The sequence below is a fragment of the Stegodyphus dumicola genome, chromosome 10, assembly GCF_044657685.1.
Source record: "Stegodyphus dumicola isolate Sdum_Otavi_A_Nest chromosome 10, ASM4465768v1".
In the NCBI taxonomy this organism is placed as follows: domain Eukaryota; kingdom Metazoa; phylum Arthropoda; class Arachnida; order Araneae; family Eresidae; genus Stegodyphus; species Stegodyphus dumicola.
The window spans coordinates 123,172,166-123,191,482 of NC_140777.1; the positions used below are offsets into that span (position 1 = coordinate 123,172,166).

Below are 19,317 nucleotides of genomic sequence, written 5' to 3' on the forward strand. Positions count from 1 at the left end.
AATGTATAAGGAAGAATTATATTATAATATTTAGTGTAATGTATAAGTGAGACAATAATTTAAAAACATCTGATATTATATCAAATCGCCGGTGTAAAATTTATAATTAGGTCAGAAAAGAAATTTTACGTTAGATTAAATTTTGAATAAAACTACCGATTTCAAGGCCAGTCAAAATAAGTTCCTCTTTACCTGCAGAAAAAAAGTTCAAATATATATTCAAACTTACGCCAAACCTTTTTCTTTTCTTTTTGCCTAACTTTAAAAAACTGTTATTATAGTTATCTTATAAGTTATTTCTCCCACCTTCTTTGCGTGCGTTCGTGGTGTGGTGGTCTGCACGCTGGGCGCATATTCCAGAGGTCCGTGGTCCAATTCCCGGCAAAGGCGTTGCAAATTTTTCATCTCTTCTTCTAAAAATACCTATGTTTCTGCAATCTTGGAAAGATTAACAGAATTCTCCCACTTAGTATGCACATGAAGAAATGATATTGAATGCCATAATTTTTCCTTCATGGTTTCGTAATAAATGCACACTTAAAAAAAACCTTCAAATTTAAGAAAACGTAGCGTATTTTATCTATTATTTTAAAATTAACAGGTATTATTAGCTTTTTAAGCGTTATAAATGCGTGCAGTAATAACACCTTCTCTTCTAAATGAAAGCTGCTTTTTCACCCACAGCTTTTTAAGGCTGTTTTTTCCAATTTAAAACGTTTATTTCTTTGCTGGAATTGCATATTTGCAGTTAGTATCAGCACTCCCCACTTCCTGTTTCAGGGGAAAAAGCTCTATGAACTAACCTTTTTCTAAGTCCTGGTGCCTATTTGCTTCAGTGAAATTTGCTTATGTTTTCTATACCGCTTAACTTATATTTATTATATTATAAAATGTTTTTTAAATAAAAATGTTTCTACTAGTAAATGAGCCATTATATTTTAAGAACTGTATGTATTATTTGAACTTAAGAACCACTTTTGATTATAGAGCTGAAGTTCGAGAATCATTTCTAACTGCAAGATCACAGAGGTAAATTTTTAGCTTTCTGTATCATTTTTAAGAACCTTTTCAAAATTTTGTATATTTTTTATGTCAAATATAGATGTATAAACATATAATAACTAAGAAACAATAAAGACGCAAGTATACCGTTTTTCTTCTCACTTTTGAAACAAATTGTTTACAAATTTTATATCTAAGTTATATGCAAAATGATTTAAAATTCAGTTAACATTTAAAAAATTTGTATTTAAATGAATTCACAGTATATAGTAATGCAGTAGTATAGTATATGAATACACAAAATTATGCGGCAAAGTTGAAATTTATTATTTAAATATTTTTGTTGCAATTATATCTATTAGATGATATTGAAGCTTGGAACCCTGAATGAGTTTGTTTTTGAACTATTGTTATTGCAAATCAGCACTATGCTGACATATTATAAGTCCTTAATATTCCTAAACTGGAATAATGGCTATTGAATGTTTCAGCTGTTTTGCAACATGTTGCATAAGCCTCATACTGCTTCTTTCTTTCTCATAACTTTTGGCAAAAATGGAATGAAAATAATCATTCTCAGCATGAATGGTTATCGATCTAATTCTCCAAACCTGATGCTTTAATATGAATTGTTATGACATTCTATTTTTTTTTTTTTTTTCTTTTTTGTGCTAGCTGCATTGCCATGCATAAAAAATTCCCAGGAATAGAGATTTCTTAAGCTTTTATTGGGTTTTATTGACTTTTATTGGGTTTTATTGACGTTTGCATTTGCAAAATGATTTATATGATAAATCTATTACTTGTATTGTCGTATTTATTCCGCTATTTGTATGTAATTTTTTTTAAAGTTTAACAGTCAAATAATAAAAAAAGTAATTGCTTTCTTTTAATAACAAAAGACGAAAAACATTATAAAATGTGATATTATATTAACTTAAAGGATTGCCAACCACAGTTTCACTGGAAGTGAGCGACACTGAAAATTTTAATGAAAGTGAATTCTTTTCAATTAACACATACAGCTTATGGCTTGAGGCCTAATTTTTTTTTTTTTTTTTTTTTTTTTTGAAATGTTCCCTTATAACGTCTTTATTTTTATTTACCTATTTAGTTAGAGCCAATGTACAAGGACTATAAAATTTATTCTTATTTTCTATATTTAAAGAATTTATGCAGAAATAGATTTTAATATTTTTAATCAACAGAAACATCTCAGTAGGATTAATGGATAATTCAGTAATTAGATGCAAAAATTAAGTTAAATTACATAGTATTATATAAATTCACCTTAACTGAAGATAAATATTGTTAACAGGTTGTTATAGCAAGAAATTTTAATAATAGCCAAAGAAACAGCCATAATAGCCAAAGAAACTCTAGAATAATAAATGAACTTGCTCTTTCTGTAGGTATCCTGAAAATTTTGGTGCAGATTTCTCAAAATGTGCATTTGAACATTATTCGATTATTTTATCCTCTCCTTTAATTGAAAATGCATTCTTTTAAGAAACTGATAGTAATTTTACATGCGGTATACAAATTCATTGCAGTGTTTATAAAATATTTTTGGTGAATTTTGGACGTTTCTCTGTATTTTTTTATCGCAATAAAATAAATCAATGATTAATGCATACAGACTCTTTATATATTAATCTTTCATTCATTTTATTTACCATATTTAAGAATTATGACAAAAGAAAAGCTTTTGTAATAATATCAGGGTCTATCAAAATACCTGAGCTATTATATTAAAGTGACGTATTTACTTGTAAACAAGTAAATACATCACTTTAATATAATAGCAACAAGAAATTAACAAGTAAATACGTCACTTGTTAATTGAAGTCCTTACAGTTCAAATTGAATAATTAACATCTAGATTAACAATAAATTAGTCTCATTGAAATGAAATTTTATTTTTCATTGTTTATAAATTATTATATGGCCCAAACTGGTAAACATGCACATTATGACTTCTGAGTTTAGTTGCAAACATTATCAAGTTAATGACTTTAGTTTAAATACTTTTAAAATTATATATAGGATATTTTTTATCTTATATAGATTTCTGATGTTGGATCAAGAAGAAATGGAGGAGTTTTTTCATTTACATAAACAATTTCCTCTGAAAAAACAAGTTAGTTTATCTATTTCTGCTTTAAAAAGTAATATATTCGTTGTTTTGTTCCGGTGAGTTTAATTTATTGTTTCATCTGTATTACTTATTTTAATATGGGCATTGGAAATCATTGATTATTAAAAGAGTAAAAGGCGCTTCATTATTATAAACGCTTTTCAAAGTAAAACTAATGTTGTTTTCAATTACTAAGCCTACATACTGAATTAGTATTATTTATGAAGCTACTTTATATTATACTACTTAATCATAGTGCTTGAATTGCTTTTGCATGAACGTGGGATATTTAAGAGGGTGATAAAACTCTTCCACCTGACTTGTGAAATTGTTACAATGATCACAGAAATATTTTAAAACATGTTAATGACATACTGTAGATGTGATTTGAACAAACAAAACAAAAAATTGTTATCGTTATTTATGTATTGGTTCGTAATGAATTTAATGTACAAAGAACCGATTATATGAAATTTACTTTCCCGAAAGAAACACTTGACAGTTCTAGAACTATCCATAAAAGTACTCGTAGAGCTGTTTTCAGTTTAACGCAGCACAATCAGTAGTTACCACTTTAAACTACTAAGAACCTTAAACACAACGTAATGCAAATTGCATCTAAACAATGAAGTTCGCAGTGGAGATCTCTCAGTATTCCAAAATCAATTCTTGACTAAAAGCCCACCAGCGATCGAGCGGTAAAGCCGCTAAATGCTGGCAGTTCGGTCCGAATTTCGAATCCCGCTAGCGGGCTGAATTGCATGGACGTTTTCTTGGTTTTTCCTATGAGTAACGTGTATATGAGCCAGTTTCCCTTTAAAAGTCTTCCACGAAGGCACCCCTACCCTTAGGCAGATAGCCCTCGAGTCTTTGCCGTAATCACATAAAACAAACCAAACCTTATGTAAAAACAGAATTAATGCTCTCTACGGTCTAGTATAGTTTTCCTCTGGCCGCCGAGGCATTTCTCATTTCTCGAACCTCCCATTTCTCGAAATTACTAGAAGGCATATACATTTAAAGTTACATATAAGGCTCCGATACGGTTACAGTTACATATAGGGATCAAATAGCCAAATTTTGAGAAAAAAATTAGTAAGGATACTACAGTTTCACATGTAATTTCACTAAAATTATTTACATGCATTAATTTAAATACAAAATCTGTAACATTGCCCCCTTCCGAAGGACGTCCCAAGCAGTGCAATCCTTAGAAAGGAAGTCATACTAATAACTAAGGAAAATAAATAATTGAACACTGAATGCAATATTCAAACAATAATTTCAATAAATTACATACAAATAATCAAATAATAAGCCAATAATTTAATTCATGAACTTGCAAATTTATAAACAAATAAGACCATGGTCATAGTATTCTACTGACATCATGTACATTATAGAGACTTCGTACTATAGCCATAGTAAGGACTATCGTAATGAACGACTTTAGGCTTAGAATTTGATTTCTTATGGATCCGAATTACGGCATCGTTCAGTCTGTTTAAGGCTGCGTGTCCCAGGGTAACTGTAGTTTAGGAGAAAGTTCTCTCTGTCGAATCGGATTCCATAACCACACCTTGTCATCTTCGTTGAATCAACATCCTGTAGTTCTCGTGTCGTATTGAGTTTTCATCTTCTCCATCAGCAAGTTGACTCGCTGTCGCGTAAACTATGCATCAGTTCAGAATTTTGCCTGGAGATCTTGAATGTACTCCTCAGGCAATGAAGGTGCATCCTAAGTGTGACCAAACAGCAGATTACAAGGCTCATGAACGTCACGACAAAAGAGCATTTGAGATGGGGAATAGCCAGTAGTCACGTGGGGGAGCTGCACCTGGCCAATAAAAACAGAGGTAACTTCTGGCTCCAGTTCTGTTGATTTCTGAAAACCATCAGCGAAAGGTTATTAAGGTTGGCTAGATTACACTTCTGTACCATGCCATCTGAATCTGGATGTAAAGATGTCGTTTGAGTTTTCTTTATGCCGAGTAGTTTACAGAGTTATTTAATCGAGATAAAATTCGTTCCTTGATCCGTATGTAACTGAAGAGGCACTCCAAACCTAGAAATGCAATGCTGTATTTCTGTATACAATGGCTGTTACCTCTGCTAACGTGATCAATGATAAACCTACTTACTCTGAAAAATAACCTACTCTTGATCAATGATGGGATACGCTTCAGGCCATTTTGCGAATTATTCTAGAACAACAAGGATAGATTTGTTGCCATTAGCAGATTGTGACAGAGGTCCAGCATATAGAAGGCGATGCCTTCAAAAGGCGCTTTTATATTGTTATATTGCAGCTTTCCGCGGCTGCGTTTCCGGCCCGCACATGCATCGTAAGATGGGTACCACTTTTGCTCGTCAGCCTGTAAAGTATTCATTTATTTTTATTAATCAGTTATTTTATGTTAATTAGCTGTTTCGTCTTTCATGCTTTCCATTTTCTGCCAGAATGGTAATTTCAAGCTCGGGAGGATTCAGATGAGGTAGAAAGAGATAATATTTAAAGGAAAGTTTTAAATTATAGAATCAGAGTGTGTTCCGCCTGCTGACGGCCACGTTACTGGTCCATTCTCTTGATAGCAGTTAATCTGCGGCGTTGTGGGTTTCTCGCCATTAGGCTTGTCACAACGATATTAGGTCTGAGCTAGTTTGCGCGTCTTCTGTTTGTGTAGCCTTTGGACTAGCTACAATTTAAGTAGCTAAATTCAGTTCGTTACTTTTGATTTACGCTATAAATGTTAGCTGGCTCTGTAAGCACAAGCTGTGCTTTCTGCTAATTTATCTGAGTTAATAAAAGGGTCTTTTACATCCTTTCCAAGTCTCTTGTAATTTCGAAGACATAACAAGAAGTCGCTTAAGTCTTCCAGAGTTTTAACTCAGTTTATGTTGCCAAAGAAAGCGAAACTCTGTAAGCTCTTGCATTACTCCATTAGACGCGCTCTCGAACTCTTGGAAAAGTCTTCAGTATTCCGAAATGGCCACTTCTCGGGCTGCTGGAATTTATTATAAGGCCATACGCGATCCAAAATCTTGGAAGTCTCAGCTGCCGTCGGTATGACTTTCCATCATCCGATTCAAACTTCCAGTATAAGACTCCGTTTCAAAATATGGAATAAGTCCCAGCGAGCACAATATTGTTTTGTCGTAGGAATATAGATCGAAATATCATGTATAGTAGGCATCCTATATGAGGATTCCATTAAGTCAAATTATGGTTTTCATGTAGCCGTCTTCCGGGTGGTCTTTCCTGACTTCTTCACTCCATAGGTCTGCGTTAAACAGTACTGAAATTGTAACTTGACGTGCGACCGGATTAACACGCCCTTAATTCGCTTCGACCATGGAACGCTATCAGCATCTTTCTAGACAGGGCGTCGGCGTTTCCATGTGACGATCCTTTCGTATGACGAATAGTTATGTCATATTCCTGCAGTCTATGCCCATCTGGGTATTTGGTCTTTAGTATTTTTGAACTTTAAAAGCTAGGTCACCGATGCATGATCAGTGAGGAGCAGGAATTTTCTGCACTTGGGATAATGATGGAAATGTTCTACGGGTTTAGCTTCTTTTTTGGTGACACGGTAATTCCTCTCCAGTTTACATAAACACTTGCTCCAGTATGCTATGACACATTCTCCACCTCTATTTCTTGGTACAAAAAAGAACCAACATTCTTATTGCTCGCATCAGTGTCAAGAATAAATTATTTATCGAGCTGAGGATACGTCAGGTTTGCCGCAGATATTAAAGCCTTCTTCCGTTTGTTAAATGTACCCTCACATTTTTTTTTTGTCCGCATGAACTTTTGCTTGCTTTCTGTCAGTTTGTGAAGAGGTCTTTCAATGGAAGAAAAGTAACTCACAAATCTCCAATAGTAAGTGCAAAGCCACGGGATACTTTTCAGCTGATGGACATTTTCGGGGCGTCTCCAATCTTTAACTGCAAACACTTTCTCTGGATCCGTACATACAACTTTGGGGGAGATAACATGCCCAAGGTAAGTCACTTCCTGTCTGAACACATTTGGCAGGATTTAATTTTAGATGGAACTCCTTCACTTCCCGAAGCACTTTTTTAATATTTTCTGAAGGCTCTACAAAACTTTTCCGGACGACAATATCATCTAGGTATACGTATTGTTGCGGGCGTACGGGTTCGTTATGAAATGAATGCACAAGTCCGATGAAAAATGAACAAAAATTTATTATTATCACAACAAAAATGCTTAAATTTTCTCAAATTATCATGCAGTATTATAATATCTCACAGTAGTTATCTTTTAACTACTCAAATGTCCAATAGAACGTAATTCAAAACAGCTAAAGAACGCTAATCCGCGAATTCGCTACAATCAACAACAATAGTTTTCTAAACAACAACAAACTAAGCAACTACTACAAACTGAGATGTTTTCCTCCTTTTATAAGATTTTTAAAATCACGCGTTAGAATTTTCCAGCACTTTCTCGAAATCAAAAAGAGATATTTATTTATTTAACGCACGCGCTCTTGTATTTTTAATTTTTCCGGCTTAGCTTGCTTTTAATATTCGTCACGCGCTGCACTGCGCGAGAAATAAAACCATTTAATTTATAATTGAACTAACATTAGCTTTTTAAATACCAAATTAGTAACACTGCCCCCTTCCCAAGGACTGCACGTCCCGGGCAGTACAATCCCTGGACAGGAAGCTAAACTTACAACTGTGGCATAAATGCATTAATAAGCATTACATTACAATAATAAACAACATGAACAATAAATGCAATACATAAAACAAATCAAATGCTATCAAATACAAATCAAATACACATTTAAAAACAAAATGGACCATGGTCTTATACTATTTACAATTATTTACATTATGTACTATGGCCATAGTAATGAGCTAACATGTCGTAATGAACGACTTTAGGTTTAGAGTTCGAAGACTTACGAATCATGACGTCATTCAGTCTTTTCAGGACTGTATATGGACCATCCGAAGGTGACTGTAATTTAAAACTGAGTTCTTTTCGTTGAATCGGGTTCCATAACCACATCTTGTCTCCTTTGTTGGATCTCTGTCTAGTAGCTCTTGTGTCGCATCTGGTCTTCATTTTCTCCGTCGCCAAGTTGACTCGCTTTCGTGCAGAACGGTGCATCCCCTCAAACCGGGCCTGGGCATCTTGGATGTGTTCCTCAGGCGATGAAGGCGCATCCGTAGGGCGACTAAACAGGCGGTCACAACGCAGACGAAGGTCTCGACCGAAGAGCTTCTGAGATGGAGAATAGCTGGTAGTCTTGAGTTTCTTTTCGACCCTGGTATGATTTCGGCAGCTTCCCGAGCTCGATCTTTCGGACAAGGCGTCGACATTTCCAGGCGAGGATCACTTTTGAGGATGGATAGTCATGCCATCAGATGCTGAAAGCAGCTTATTGTTTTTGAAATCTAAGGAAAAATTGTATTTCCTTAAAAAGTCCAATCCGAGTATGCATGGATCTGTAATATCCGCCACATATGTCGTGTGATGGTAGGCGGCACTTCCAAACGTGATGTTTACGTTTAACTTCCCAGTTATGTCGATCTTGTCACCAGACGCAGTCTGAAGGGTAACACAGGATGTCGTCCAAATAAGTTTATCTTTAAACTGTTCAGCTAAATCTTTCCTAATGATGGTAACATTAGCTCCTGTGTCAATGATCATATTGCAAGGAACTCCATCGATATTCCCATTGATGGACAGTCCGTTATTGTTGCCACTCACTATAGAGATCTTAAGCGCTTTAAAGCAGGGTTTTTCATTATCTGGCAACCTCCGTTCCTTGATATGGTCATTAATTTGTTTCCTGCGTCGTTGCTCAGAAATTGTCTCAATTTTCGTACCCTGGGGTGTTCTGCAATTCTTTCGTACGTGGCCTTCAGCTCCACAGTTCCAGCACTTTGGTTTCTTGTCAGTCCTTTTCCTTCTCGGGGCATTTAATTGTCTGTTTAAATCGTATGCCTTATTTTCCGTGCTCTGGGGAGTTCTGCAGTTCCTTCGTAGGTGGCCTTCAACACCGCAATTCCAGCACTTTAGGGTCGGTTTTGTTTCACCACTATTCCGTCTTAAAGCATTCACTGGTCTTGTCAACTCATCCGTTTCATTATCCGTGCCCTGGGGTGTTTTGCAATGCCCTCGTAGGTGACCTTCAGAACCACATCTCCAACATCTTACAGCCAGTTTGTTCTCACTGCTACTCCGTATCAAAACATCGACTTGTCTGGATAAATCATCTAAACGAGCCATCAATTGGTCCCCTGGGTCGTGGACTCGCACAGCTTTGACTGGGTAGCGATCCTTAAGAGTTGTTTGCTGGGCTGCCTCCAATTTCACGGCGTACAACAGAGCGCTTTTTACATCCTTTATATCTGCCATTCGCAGTGCTTTCTGTATTTCAGGGTCCCGGATGCCATCGATGAAATATTGCAGCGACAGAATTTCCCTCGTTTCTCTCGGGCACTCCGTAAATGCGAGGTGGGACAGCCTTTCAACATCCGTGGCGAGTTCCTGGAGTGATTCGGTGGGCTTCTGTTGACGGGATTTTAATTGAAGCCTGCTGTAGTCCTTTAAACATTTCTCGCCAAAGCGCAGCTCCAATGCGCCGGATAGAGCTTCGAAGTCAAGTCTTTGGTTTTCTGGAAGTGTCTGCAGGATATCCGCTGCGTCTGCTCTCAGAGAAGCGGCGAGATGACAGGCCTTAGTTTGGGAATCCCATCCATTCGCATCCGAAACGATAGAAAATTGTGTTTTATACACTTGCCAGGATGTCTTCCCATCATATGTGGATAACTTCAGAGATGGACGAGCAGGCATCGATAAGAATTTGAAACCTTCAGAATTGTTTCCTACCGTCGCTATGCACTTCTTTAGGCTGTCAACTTCTTTGGCGACGGCAGCAGAAACCCTATCATCGATTTGTTGTTCGACGGCAGAAACTCTTTCTTCAATTTGTTGTTGGAAGGCCGAAACTCTTCCTTCGACTCGTTGCTCCACAGCCGACACTCTATCTTCTATTTCATCTTTGACAGAAGAAATCTTTTCTTCAATTTGCTCGACTTTATTTTCGACAGCTCCTATTCTGTCTTCCATAGCCTCAAATTTACTTTCTATTACGCAGGTTATTTCTCTTTTCATGTCGTCTTGACCTGCTTCAATCTTTTCTTGTACAGCTTTTATGTCTTCTTTAAAAGTTACTTGACCAGCTTCCAACTTTTCGTGAACGGCTTCCATTTCCTTTTTAACGGATCTCATCTCTCCTTTAACGGAATCTTGGCCCAATTTCATTTCTTCCTTAACGGATTCCTGGCCCAATTTCTTTCTTCCTTAACGGATTCCTGGCCCAATTTCATTTCTTCCTTAAATGCAGCAAAGGCTGATATCAGCTGTCTTAACTGCTCTTCCATCGCTCTTGTGATTGGCATTCAAATCCCACTTCTGACACCAAAAATTGTTGCGGGCGTACGGGTTCGTTATGAAATGAATGCACAAGTCTGATGAAAAATGAACAAAAATTTATTATTATCACAACAAAAATGCTTAAATTTTCTCAAATTATCATGCAGTATTACAATATCTCACAGTAGGTATCTTTTAACTACTCAAATGTCCAATAGAACGTAATTCAAAACAGATAAAGAACGCTAATCCGCGAATTCGCTACAATCAACAACAATAGTTTTCTAAACTACTACAAACTGAGATGTTTTCCTCCTTTTATAAGATTTTTAAAATCACGCGCTAGAATTTTCCAGCACTTTCTCGAAATCAAAAAGAGATATTTATTTATTTAACGCACGCGCTCTTGTATTTTTAATTTTTCCGGCTTAGCTTGCTTTTAATATTCGTCACGCGCTGCACTGCGCGAGAAATAAAACCATTTAATTTATAATTGAACTAACATTAGCTTTTTAAATACCAAATTCGTAACAGTATTAAACAGGCTTCACAGGCAAGACCTCTCAGCACAGTCTCCATGAGGTGTTCGAATGTTGTCGGTGCATTACATAATCTAAACGGCGTCATCTTTAATTTTCGAAGTCCTTGCCCGGTAGTAAATGTCATCTTTTCTGAGTCATCAGGGTATATGTCTACCTTCCAGTATCCACTCTTTAAATCAAGTCTCATAAAGAAAAAGTATAAGTTCTATTAGGGAGAGGGTAGCTGTCATTCTCTGCCATGTCGTTTAACCGGCGATAGTCAATTTAAAACCAGTCGTCGAACCAGCTTTCTTTCGCACCAGGAAAATAGGAGAAGCTTGCTTGAGGCTCGATAATGTCCTGTTCTTGCCTGTCATTTAGAAATTCCTACCTCTTCGTGTTTAGCAATCGGTAGATGTTTGGGATGTTCCTTCATTGGTGGATGATCTGCTGTATCAATTCTATGCTGAGGGTAAACTGGTTCGACCTACGTTAGAAGATGTGCGGAAGAAAACATCTTGCAATTCTTGAAAGAGCTTTCGGCAGCACTTCTCTCTTCAGCGCTTAGTTGCGCATTCTGCAATAACTTTGATGTTAGATTCTACGAGGACACAGTGACTGACAGACTATTGGCTTGTTTAACGCAAGTCACTTGAGTACATGCTGCAGCCACTTCGTCTTTTCTAATTACTTTCGCTAGATCACTTGCGTTGGCAACTCTAACCGGAATGACTGCTCTCGATAGGTCGACGAGTGCCGATGTTGTTAGTACTTCTTTCTGGTTCTTACAGTTTTTAGGATACTCCATTATTAAAATTTCTTTTTTCAGTAGGGATCCAGGAGGTAAAATTTGCTTTATTGGTTGCACTGTGATATCGTCTTGAGCTATGATTTTATGGGCGGATTTAGTTCCTTTATCATTAATTCCGAACACGGTTATGTCCTCAAAGGCAGAATGCTGTTCGTTATATTTAATGTCCAAAGAGAGCTTTTATTTTCATGAAAAGGCTATTTCGAATATGCAAGGGTCTCTAATTTCTGCCATATATACCGTGCGGTTGTAGGCGGCCATTTGAAACGCGATGTTACCGTTTAACTAACCATGGATGCTGATTTTATCGCTGGACACAGTCTGGAGGGTAACGCAGGGCTGCGTCCAGATCAGTTCAGTTTCCATTGTTCAGTCAAATCTTTTTGGATGATGGCAGCATTGGCTCCTGTATTGATGGTCATATCGCAAGAAACTCCGTTCATATGCCCATGATGACAAGTCCGTTATTGCGGCTAGATGGCTACTAAATAGTTTTCCTCCTCTTTGTGGGGAGCGGTCTTAGCTCCCGTAGTTTGGGGTATTCTGCAGTTCTTTCGTACGTGATCTTCACCACTGCAGTTCCAGCACCTCAGGATTTCTTTGTATCCACTCCTATTTCGCTTCAAGGCATTGACCTGTCTGGTTAAATCGGCTATACAAGCAGTCACTTGATTCAGTGGCTCCTGGACTTGAACAGCTCTGATTGGGTGGCGGTGTTTACGAGTTAATTCTTGGGCTGCCTAAAATTTCATAGCATACACTAAAGTGCTTTTTTAACGTTATTGTGATCCTTGACACCCGCAATTAACAGGCTTTCTGTATATCAGGATCTCGGATGCCTTCGATGAACTACTGCAGGGACAGGGTTTCCCTTGTTTCTGTTGGGCAGTCCAAAAAGGCGAGATAAGACAGTGTTTCAACATCCGCGTGAGCTTGTAAGGCATATTTTAATTTTAGAACAGTTATTTTAATTCTGAAACCCTTTCCTATCAATTCTTGTTTCCATTTACAAATCCCTACCAGAATGAGGTTTTAGAATCGCGTTGAATGCAAGTGAGTTAGGAGAAGTATTTAAGGAAGGTTCAACTTACTTCGATAGAGTGCTAGGAATCCTTATTGGCGCGTGCTTGCCTTCTGTCTAAGTCACTAATGCTGTTATGCTCGGCCGTATTATACGTGCCTACTGATATTCGCCGGCTAGTTTAATTTAAAGGGCCAACTACGTTAAATAATTGAGTCTAGCTTCGGATAAGTCTCCTTTAGTTAATTATAGTTTAGTTTCTTATTTTCTGAGTAAAAGCCGGAGAGGCTTACCTGTAAACCCGAGAAGGGGGCCAACTCTTATTTCTTTTTGAGTAAATAAAAGGGTATTTTAACTCTTCTCGAATCTGCGTCTTAGTTGTTTGAACTCAGCGATAAGTCGCTACATAGTTCACTAGGTTCCTTGACGTTTCGTCGTAGACAAGAAGTTAGGAAACCTACAAGCTACCGGAGTGTTTTCATGCGTTCCTGTTGATGAGATTTTAATTGAAACTTACTTTAAAACAATTTTCCCTAAATCGCAGCTGCAACGCGTTGGATAGAACTTCGAAGTCTAGCCTCTTGTTTTCGGGAAGAGTTTGAAGGATATCCGCTGCATCTGCTCTCAGAGAAGCAGCGAGATGGCAGGCTTTAGCTTCGGAATGCCATCCTTTTGCATTTTCCAGTATAGATAACTAAGTCTTGTACACTTGCTAGAAGGTCTTTCCATCACATGTGGATAACTGGATATCTTTAGAGAGTGTTGGGCAGAAGTGCGAATTTAGGTGGTCAGAATTCTGACCAGCTGTCATTATGGATTTCTTTATATTGTCAACTTCCTTGGCGACAGCAGCAGAAACTCTAAGTAAAAATCCTTTCCTTATTTCAATATAATGGATATTGAACCTTGTAGGAAGAACAAAGCTAAATTTTCAGAATGAACAAAATACTTTTATTTGAATTTTAAAACAGAACCAAAAAACTAAATGCTGCAGCTCTTAACTATCAAAATTTTAAACTCTTAACTACTACAGTTAAAACTCTTACAACTATTAAAATACTAAAATCTTAAACTCTCCAAACAAAATATATCAAAAAAAAAAAAAAATCTTCCGAATCCTTTCTTGTTGCCACACCGTAAAATGCAAGTCCTTATCCTATTATTTATATTTCACGTTCTCTTTAAGTCACGATCTTTACAAGTTACGATCTTTACAAGTCATGATCTTTACAAGTCCTCCCACAAGAAGCATATTCGTCACCGTAGAGACAATGCTGCTCAGAGTTCATTGAGAGAGAAAGAGTTAACTGCTAACCTTGACAAAGCATCAGCATTCCCATGTGAACTTCCTTTGCGGTATGTCACAGTCATGTTGTACCGTTGTAACGCTAAGGCCCAACGATACAGTTTAGCACCATGAGGGACGCTTCGGGTCAGGTAGTGTGATCAGACACAATCTGCACTTTGGCAGCGAAAATCCATGTGTCAAATTTTTTCAAGGCTTCGATGACACAAAATGCTTCTCGTTCGATGGTTGACCATCGTTGTTGACAGGGCGTTAGTTTCTTGCTGAAAAATGCTATGGGTATTTCTTTGCCATGTTCGTCGTTTTGAGCTAAACACGCTCCAATTGCGAAAGCAGATGCATCCGTATAGAGTTGAAAGGGCTTGTTGATGTCCGGAGTATGCAGAGATGGCATTTTAATCAACTCTTCTTTAAGTTTGTTGAAAGCTGTTTCTTTTTCAGAGTCCCATGGAATATTATTTGGAACACTCTTCTTTGTAAGGTTTGTTAGAGGTAAAACAATCTCAGGAAAATTTGGATTATAATCCCTATAGTAGCTTGCTAGCCCTAAAAGACTTCTGACTTCTTTTTTAGTGGTAGGCTTAGACAGATTTCTGATGACTTCTGTGATATCTGGCGACTGTTTGGCGATCAACAGAGCATACTTGGCGCAGGTAGCCCTTCTCCGAAAAGGGTTAATGTATTTATTAGGAGTTGCATGTTAGCCTCGGAAGAGGAAGGTAGTAGATTGTACTATGCGGTAGGAGCGACGTACTGCTCTGAGTAACTATTATATTATTATTTGAATTATATATTTAATAAATGTTTGTTTCGTCTTGCTAAATGGTGCCTTGTTAAACCACGAAGTCACCACAACACGCTCTCTTACGAGAAAACCAGAGTGGTTAGAAGCTTAGAGCGTTGAAAACGGAAGAGGCGTAAAGTTAAGCCTAACTAACGAAAGAAGTGTTCATTTGCAAAAGAGAGTAAAAACGTGAGAATTATTTAATCGAGAGTTTGAAAGGCTTGATTCTAAAGGAAAATAGAAGAAAATGTTCAAAAACGCAAAGAAAGAGGATTTAGTAACAGTTCTATTGGAAATTGGCGAAGAAGCATCCCCAGATTTGAAGCTGGTAGAACTGAAACACAAACTCCAGAATAGCAAGGAATACATCGAAGATGCTGATTTCGTGAAAGAAATTCTGATTACTACAGTGGAGAATAGAAAAAGAAAAGAAGAAATGGAAAGAATGCAAATGGAAGAATGGAAGAAGAAAGAATAAGAACAGAAAGAGAACACGAAATAGAACTAGCGAAGATTCGAGCAACTCAAAATGAAGGAAGTAGAAGTCCAACACCTTTAATCCAAAACACAGAACGAGAAACCGAAATTTCCCTGGACAAGCTGATCAAAGGAGTAGAAACACTGACTATACCAGTACCGAAGAGAGCAGAAGAATGGAATATATTTTTCGATTCTATCGAAAGAGCATTTAAGCACAAGAAGGTTCCTGGAGAATACAAATCAGAAATATTATTGAAATTAATTGGAGAAAAAGCTTCAAATGTTCTTGTTTATATAAAGGAGGAAGATCTGCAAAATTACGAAAAAGTGAAAACTCTTGTTCTGAAGGAATATCAACCTACTCCTCAAACCTGTTTAGAAAACTTCAGAAAAACTAGACGTTATTCCGGCGAAACGCATATCCAGTTCGCTTCAAGACTAACAGCTACATGGGACTATTACTGCAAGTCAAGAGAAGTAAAGGATTTCGAAACACTCAAGGAGTTAATTATTTCCGATAAATTATTCCAAGCATTAGATGAAGAAACAGCTGCACACGTCGCAATACGCCAAGGAAATAAATGGCTGAAGCCTCAAGAATTAGCTACAGAATGTGATATTTATTTCACGGCCAAAGGAAAATCTTTCGACGAAGTTCGAACTGGAATTAAGCGATCACCGAGATTCCTGGATACAACATGTGCACACGACAAATATATTCCACCACCCATGAGAAAAGAATATCCAAAACACGAAAGATTTCACGCGAGAAGAAAAGAATGTTATATTTGTGGAAATTATCAACACATCGCGAGAGATTGTCCAGACAAAAGAAGAAAGAACGAAACTGCAGTAAATAAGAAGGGAAAGGATGATTCCAAAACTCAAAAAAATTCAAACAGAACATCAAAAGAAGAAGCCATCGTAGCTAAAGTAGACTCATCCCATCTACGATCTGAATTCGCAGAACGCATCGTTCAACCACTGCAAAAAGTAGATATTTTTATTAACTCTGAGAAAATCGAAGCTATCGTAGACTCTGGAACGCAGATAACGATCGTACATTCATCGCTCATTCCAAATTTAGAGGAGAGAGAAGGAGGTAAAATATTGCTAACACCTGCTTTCGGACAACCAATTGAAGCAAAAGTTTGCCGTGTACCTATTTACCATAAAGATCATGGAAGCAATATATTTAATTTTGTGGATACATTAATTGCAGTGACTGATAAGCTAAATGTGCCTTGCCTAATAACTCCAGAAATATACGAACTCTTGATTAATCCTGCGGCAGAAGAACCAAACGCAGAAAGAAATAATTACGGAAGCGAAAACTTACAAACTTTATTCGCCAATGCACAGTCAAACGACAGCGTCGATTCCCCCCCGCTAATGCTTATGGAGGAGAAAAACGAAGAGGAGGAAGGGAAGAAGGCGAGTGTTTATGTAAACACAGACTTATCGTCTGCTGAACGCCTTCGCGAAGAGCAAGTTAACTGTCCCTCGCTGAGAGAAGCATGGAAGCTAGCAATAGAAAAAAAAGGAAATTATTTATTTATTGATCATCTTTTATATCACCAAGAAAAAATATTAGGACAGAATGTTTTTCAGTTAGTGCTTCCACTTAGTAAAAGAGCACAAGTGTTGGAATTAGCACATAGTTCCATTTTCGGTGCACATCTTGGGATAAGAAAAACAGAGGAGCGAATACGATATTCATTTTATTGGCCTGGATTAGCACAAGATGTAGAAACCTTTTGTAAAACGTGCAAAGATTGTCAGTTGAAAAGTCCAGAAAACCGATCTGACAAGATTCCCATCACACCGGTCAGAAGGCCAGGATTACCTTTCGAAACAGTTAACATCGACATTATTGGACCTATTGAACCTTCCTCTGCTAGGAAACATAAATATGTGTTATGTCTGGTAGATCAACATTCCCGATGGCCAGAAGCCATTCCACTGAGAAGCTTGACAGCAAAAGCCACTTGCGACGCGCTTTTGGAGATTTTCATGAGAACAGGAATCCCTAATACAATAGCTAGTGACAACGGAAGTAACTTCGTTTCAAAATTAACTAAAGAATTCCAGAAAAGACTAGGTTCTCTACACCTGCTTACAGTGCTTCAAATGGATTAGTAGAAAGATGGAACAAGTCCTTCAAGCAAATGTTACATCATGTCATCAGGACTGATCCTTCGAATTGGGATAAGCACATCCCATACCTGCTCTTTGCATACAGAGAAGTACCAAACTGCACCACGGGTGTCTCACCATTTCAGCTGATGTATGGAAGACAACCAAGAGGTCCTTTAGCAGTACTGAAGTCTTCATGGTCAGGAGAAATACCTATACCACCTAATCTAAGTGAATCGGCAGTGGATTACTTACAACTTTTAAAAATAAGGTTAGAACAAGCAGCCGAACAAGCCAATTTAATTGCAAGTGATAAACAACAAAAATATGCTGAGTACTTTAATCGGAGATCAATACCAAAAAATTTCAAAATCGGAGAACAAGTTTATTTACTCATACCAGATTCAAATAACAAACTCTATGCACGATGGACTGGTCCAGGAGAAATCGTGAATCATTGCCCACCTCATTCCTATAAAGTAAAACTACCTGATGGAAAGATCAAACATGTTCATGCAAATAAAATTAGAAAATTCCAAGCTAGTGTCAATGCAGTTGGAGTGATATTTGAAAATGAAGAAGAATTTGGAGAAATTATAACTTTACCAGGAAAAGATCTCTCGACCCCCCTGGAAGATTTTAAAATAGATGCAAATCTGAATGTAGAAAATTTGAATCCGCAGCAGAGAAGAAAATTGATAGCTCTTATCAACAAACACCGAGCACTATTCACCGGAAAGCTGAAAATAGCTAAAGTTGAAGCTCATAAAATTAGATTAATACCCAATATGGAGAGGAAGAAACCTTACATTTATAGGATTCCTGAAGCATTGAAACCCAAGGTCGATGAAGAAGTAGAAGAATTATTGAAATCGGGACTAATAGAAGAAAGTAATGCAGAAATAGCTCATCCAGTAGTTTGTGTAAGCAAAAAAAAAAAAAAAAAAAAAAAAAAAAAAAAAAAAATGGAGATATCAGATTGTGCTTAGATTATCAAGCTTTGAATGCAGTGACGAAGCCAGATGACTTTCCTATGCAAAATGCCATTGATTTAATGTACAGTATAGGAAGAGCCAACGTCATAACAACTTTAGATTTGCTGAAAGGATATTGAGCAATTCCCATGGAGGAACAAAGTAAAGAGTACACATCGTTCAAAACTCATCGAGGTCAATATCAGTTTAAAGTGCTACCCTTTGGATTAAGGAACGCAGCAGCAACTTTTCAGAGAGTAATGAATAACGCGCTGAAAGAATTTCAACAATTTTCAAGAGCCTATATTGATGACATAGCTATATTTTCCACGGATTTCGACACTCATCTCCGACATCTGGATAAAGTTTTTACCAAACTAGAGTCACTTGGATTTACTATCAATTCGAAGAAATGTTCGTTTGCAAAACCTCAAATTAAATATTTAGGACACATCATTGGATCAGGAAAACATCAACCAGATCCCGAGAAAATAGAGGCAATCAAGAAGCTGGAAACGCCGAAAACGAAAAGAGATCTTAAAAGTCTGTTAGGACTATGTAATTATTATCGCGATTATATCCCAGGATATGCAGAGATCGCCTACCCACTCACAGAACTCACGAAAAATAAACAACTGGAAATACTCGAATGGAAAGAAATTCATGAGTCAACATTTCAACAACTGAAGGAACGATTAGCGATGTCAACGGAGTTG

The 19,317-nt window shown here is 37.1% G+C and overlaps 1 protein-coding gene across 4 annotated transcripts in view; it reads left to right on the forward strand.

Annotated features, from left to right (window-relative positions):
- The window catches only part of BBS1 (Bardet-Biedl syndrome 1), a 177,076-nt gene that overhangs the window by 27,889 nt on the left and 129,870 nt on the right, over window positions 1-19,317 (forward strand). For all 4 annotated transcript variants that reach the window (XM_085825486.1, XM_085825490.1, XM_085825489.1 and 1 more), the window contains exons 6-7: window positions 988-1,029; window positions 3,070-3,142. In XM_085825486.1, coding sequence (XP_085681612.1) covers window positions 988-1,029; window positions 3,070-3,142 — 115 coding nt within the window. The remainder of the gene's footprint in view (window positions 1-987; window positions 1,030-3,069; window positions 3,143-19,317) is intronic.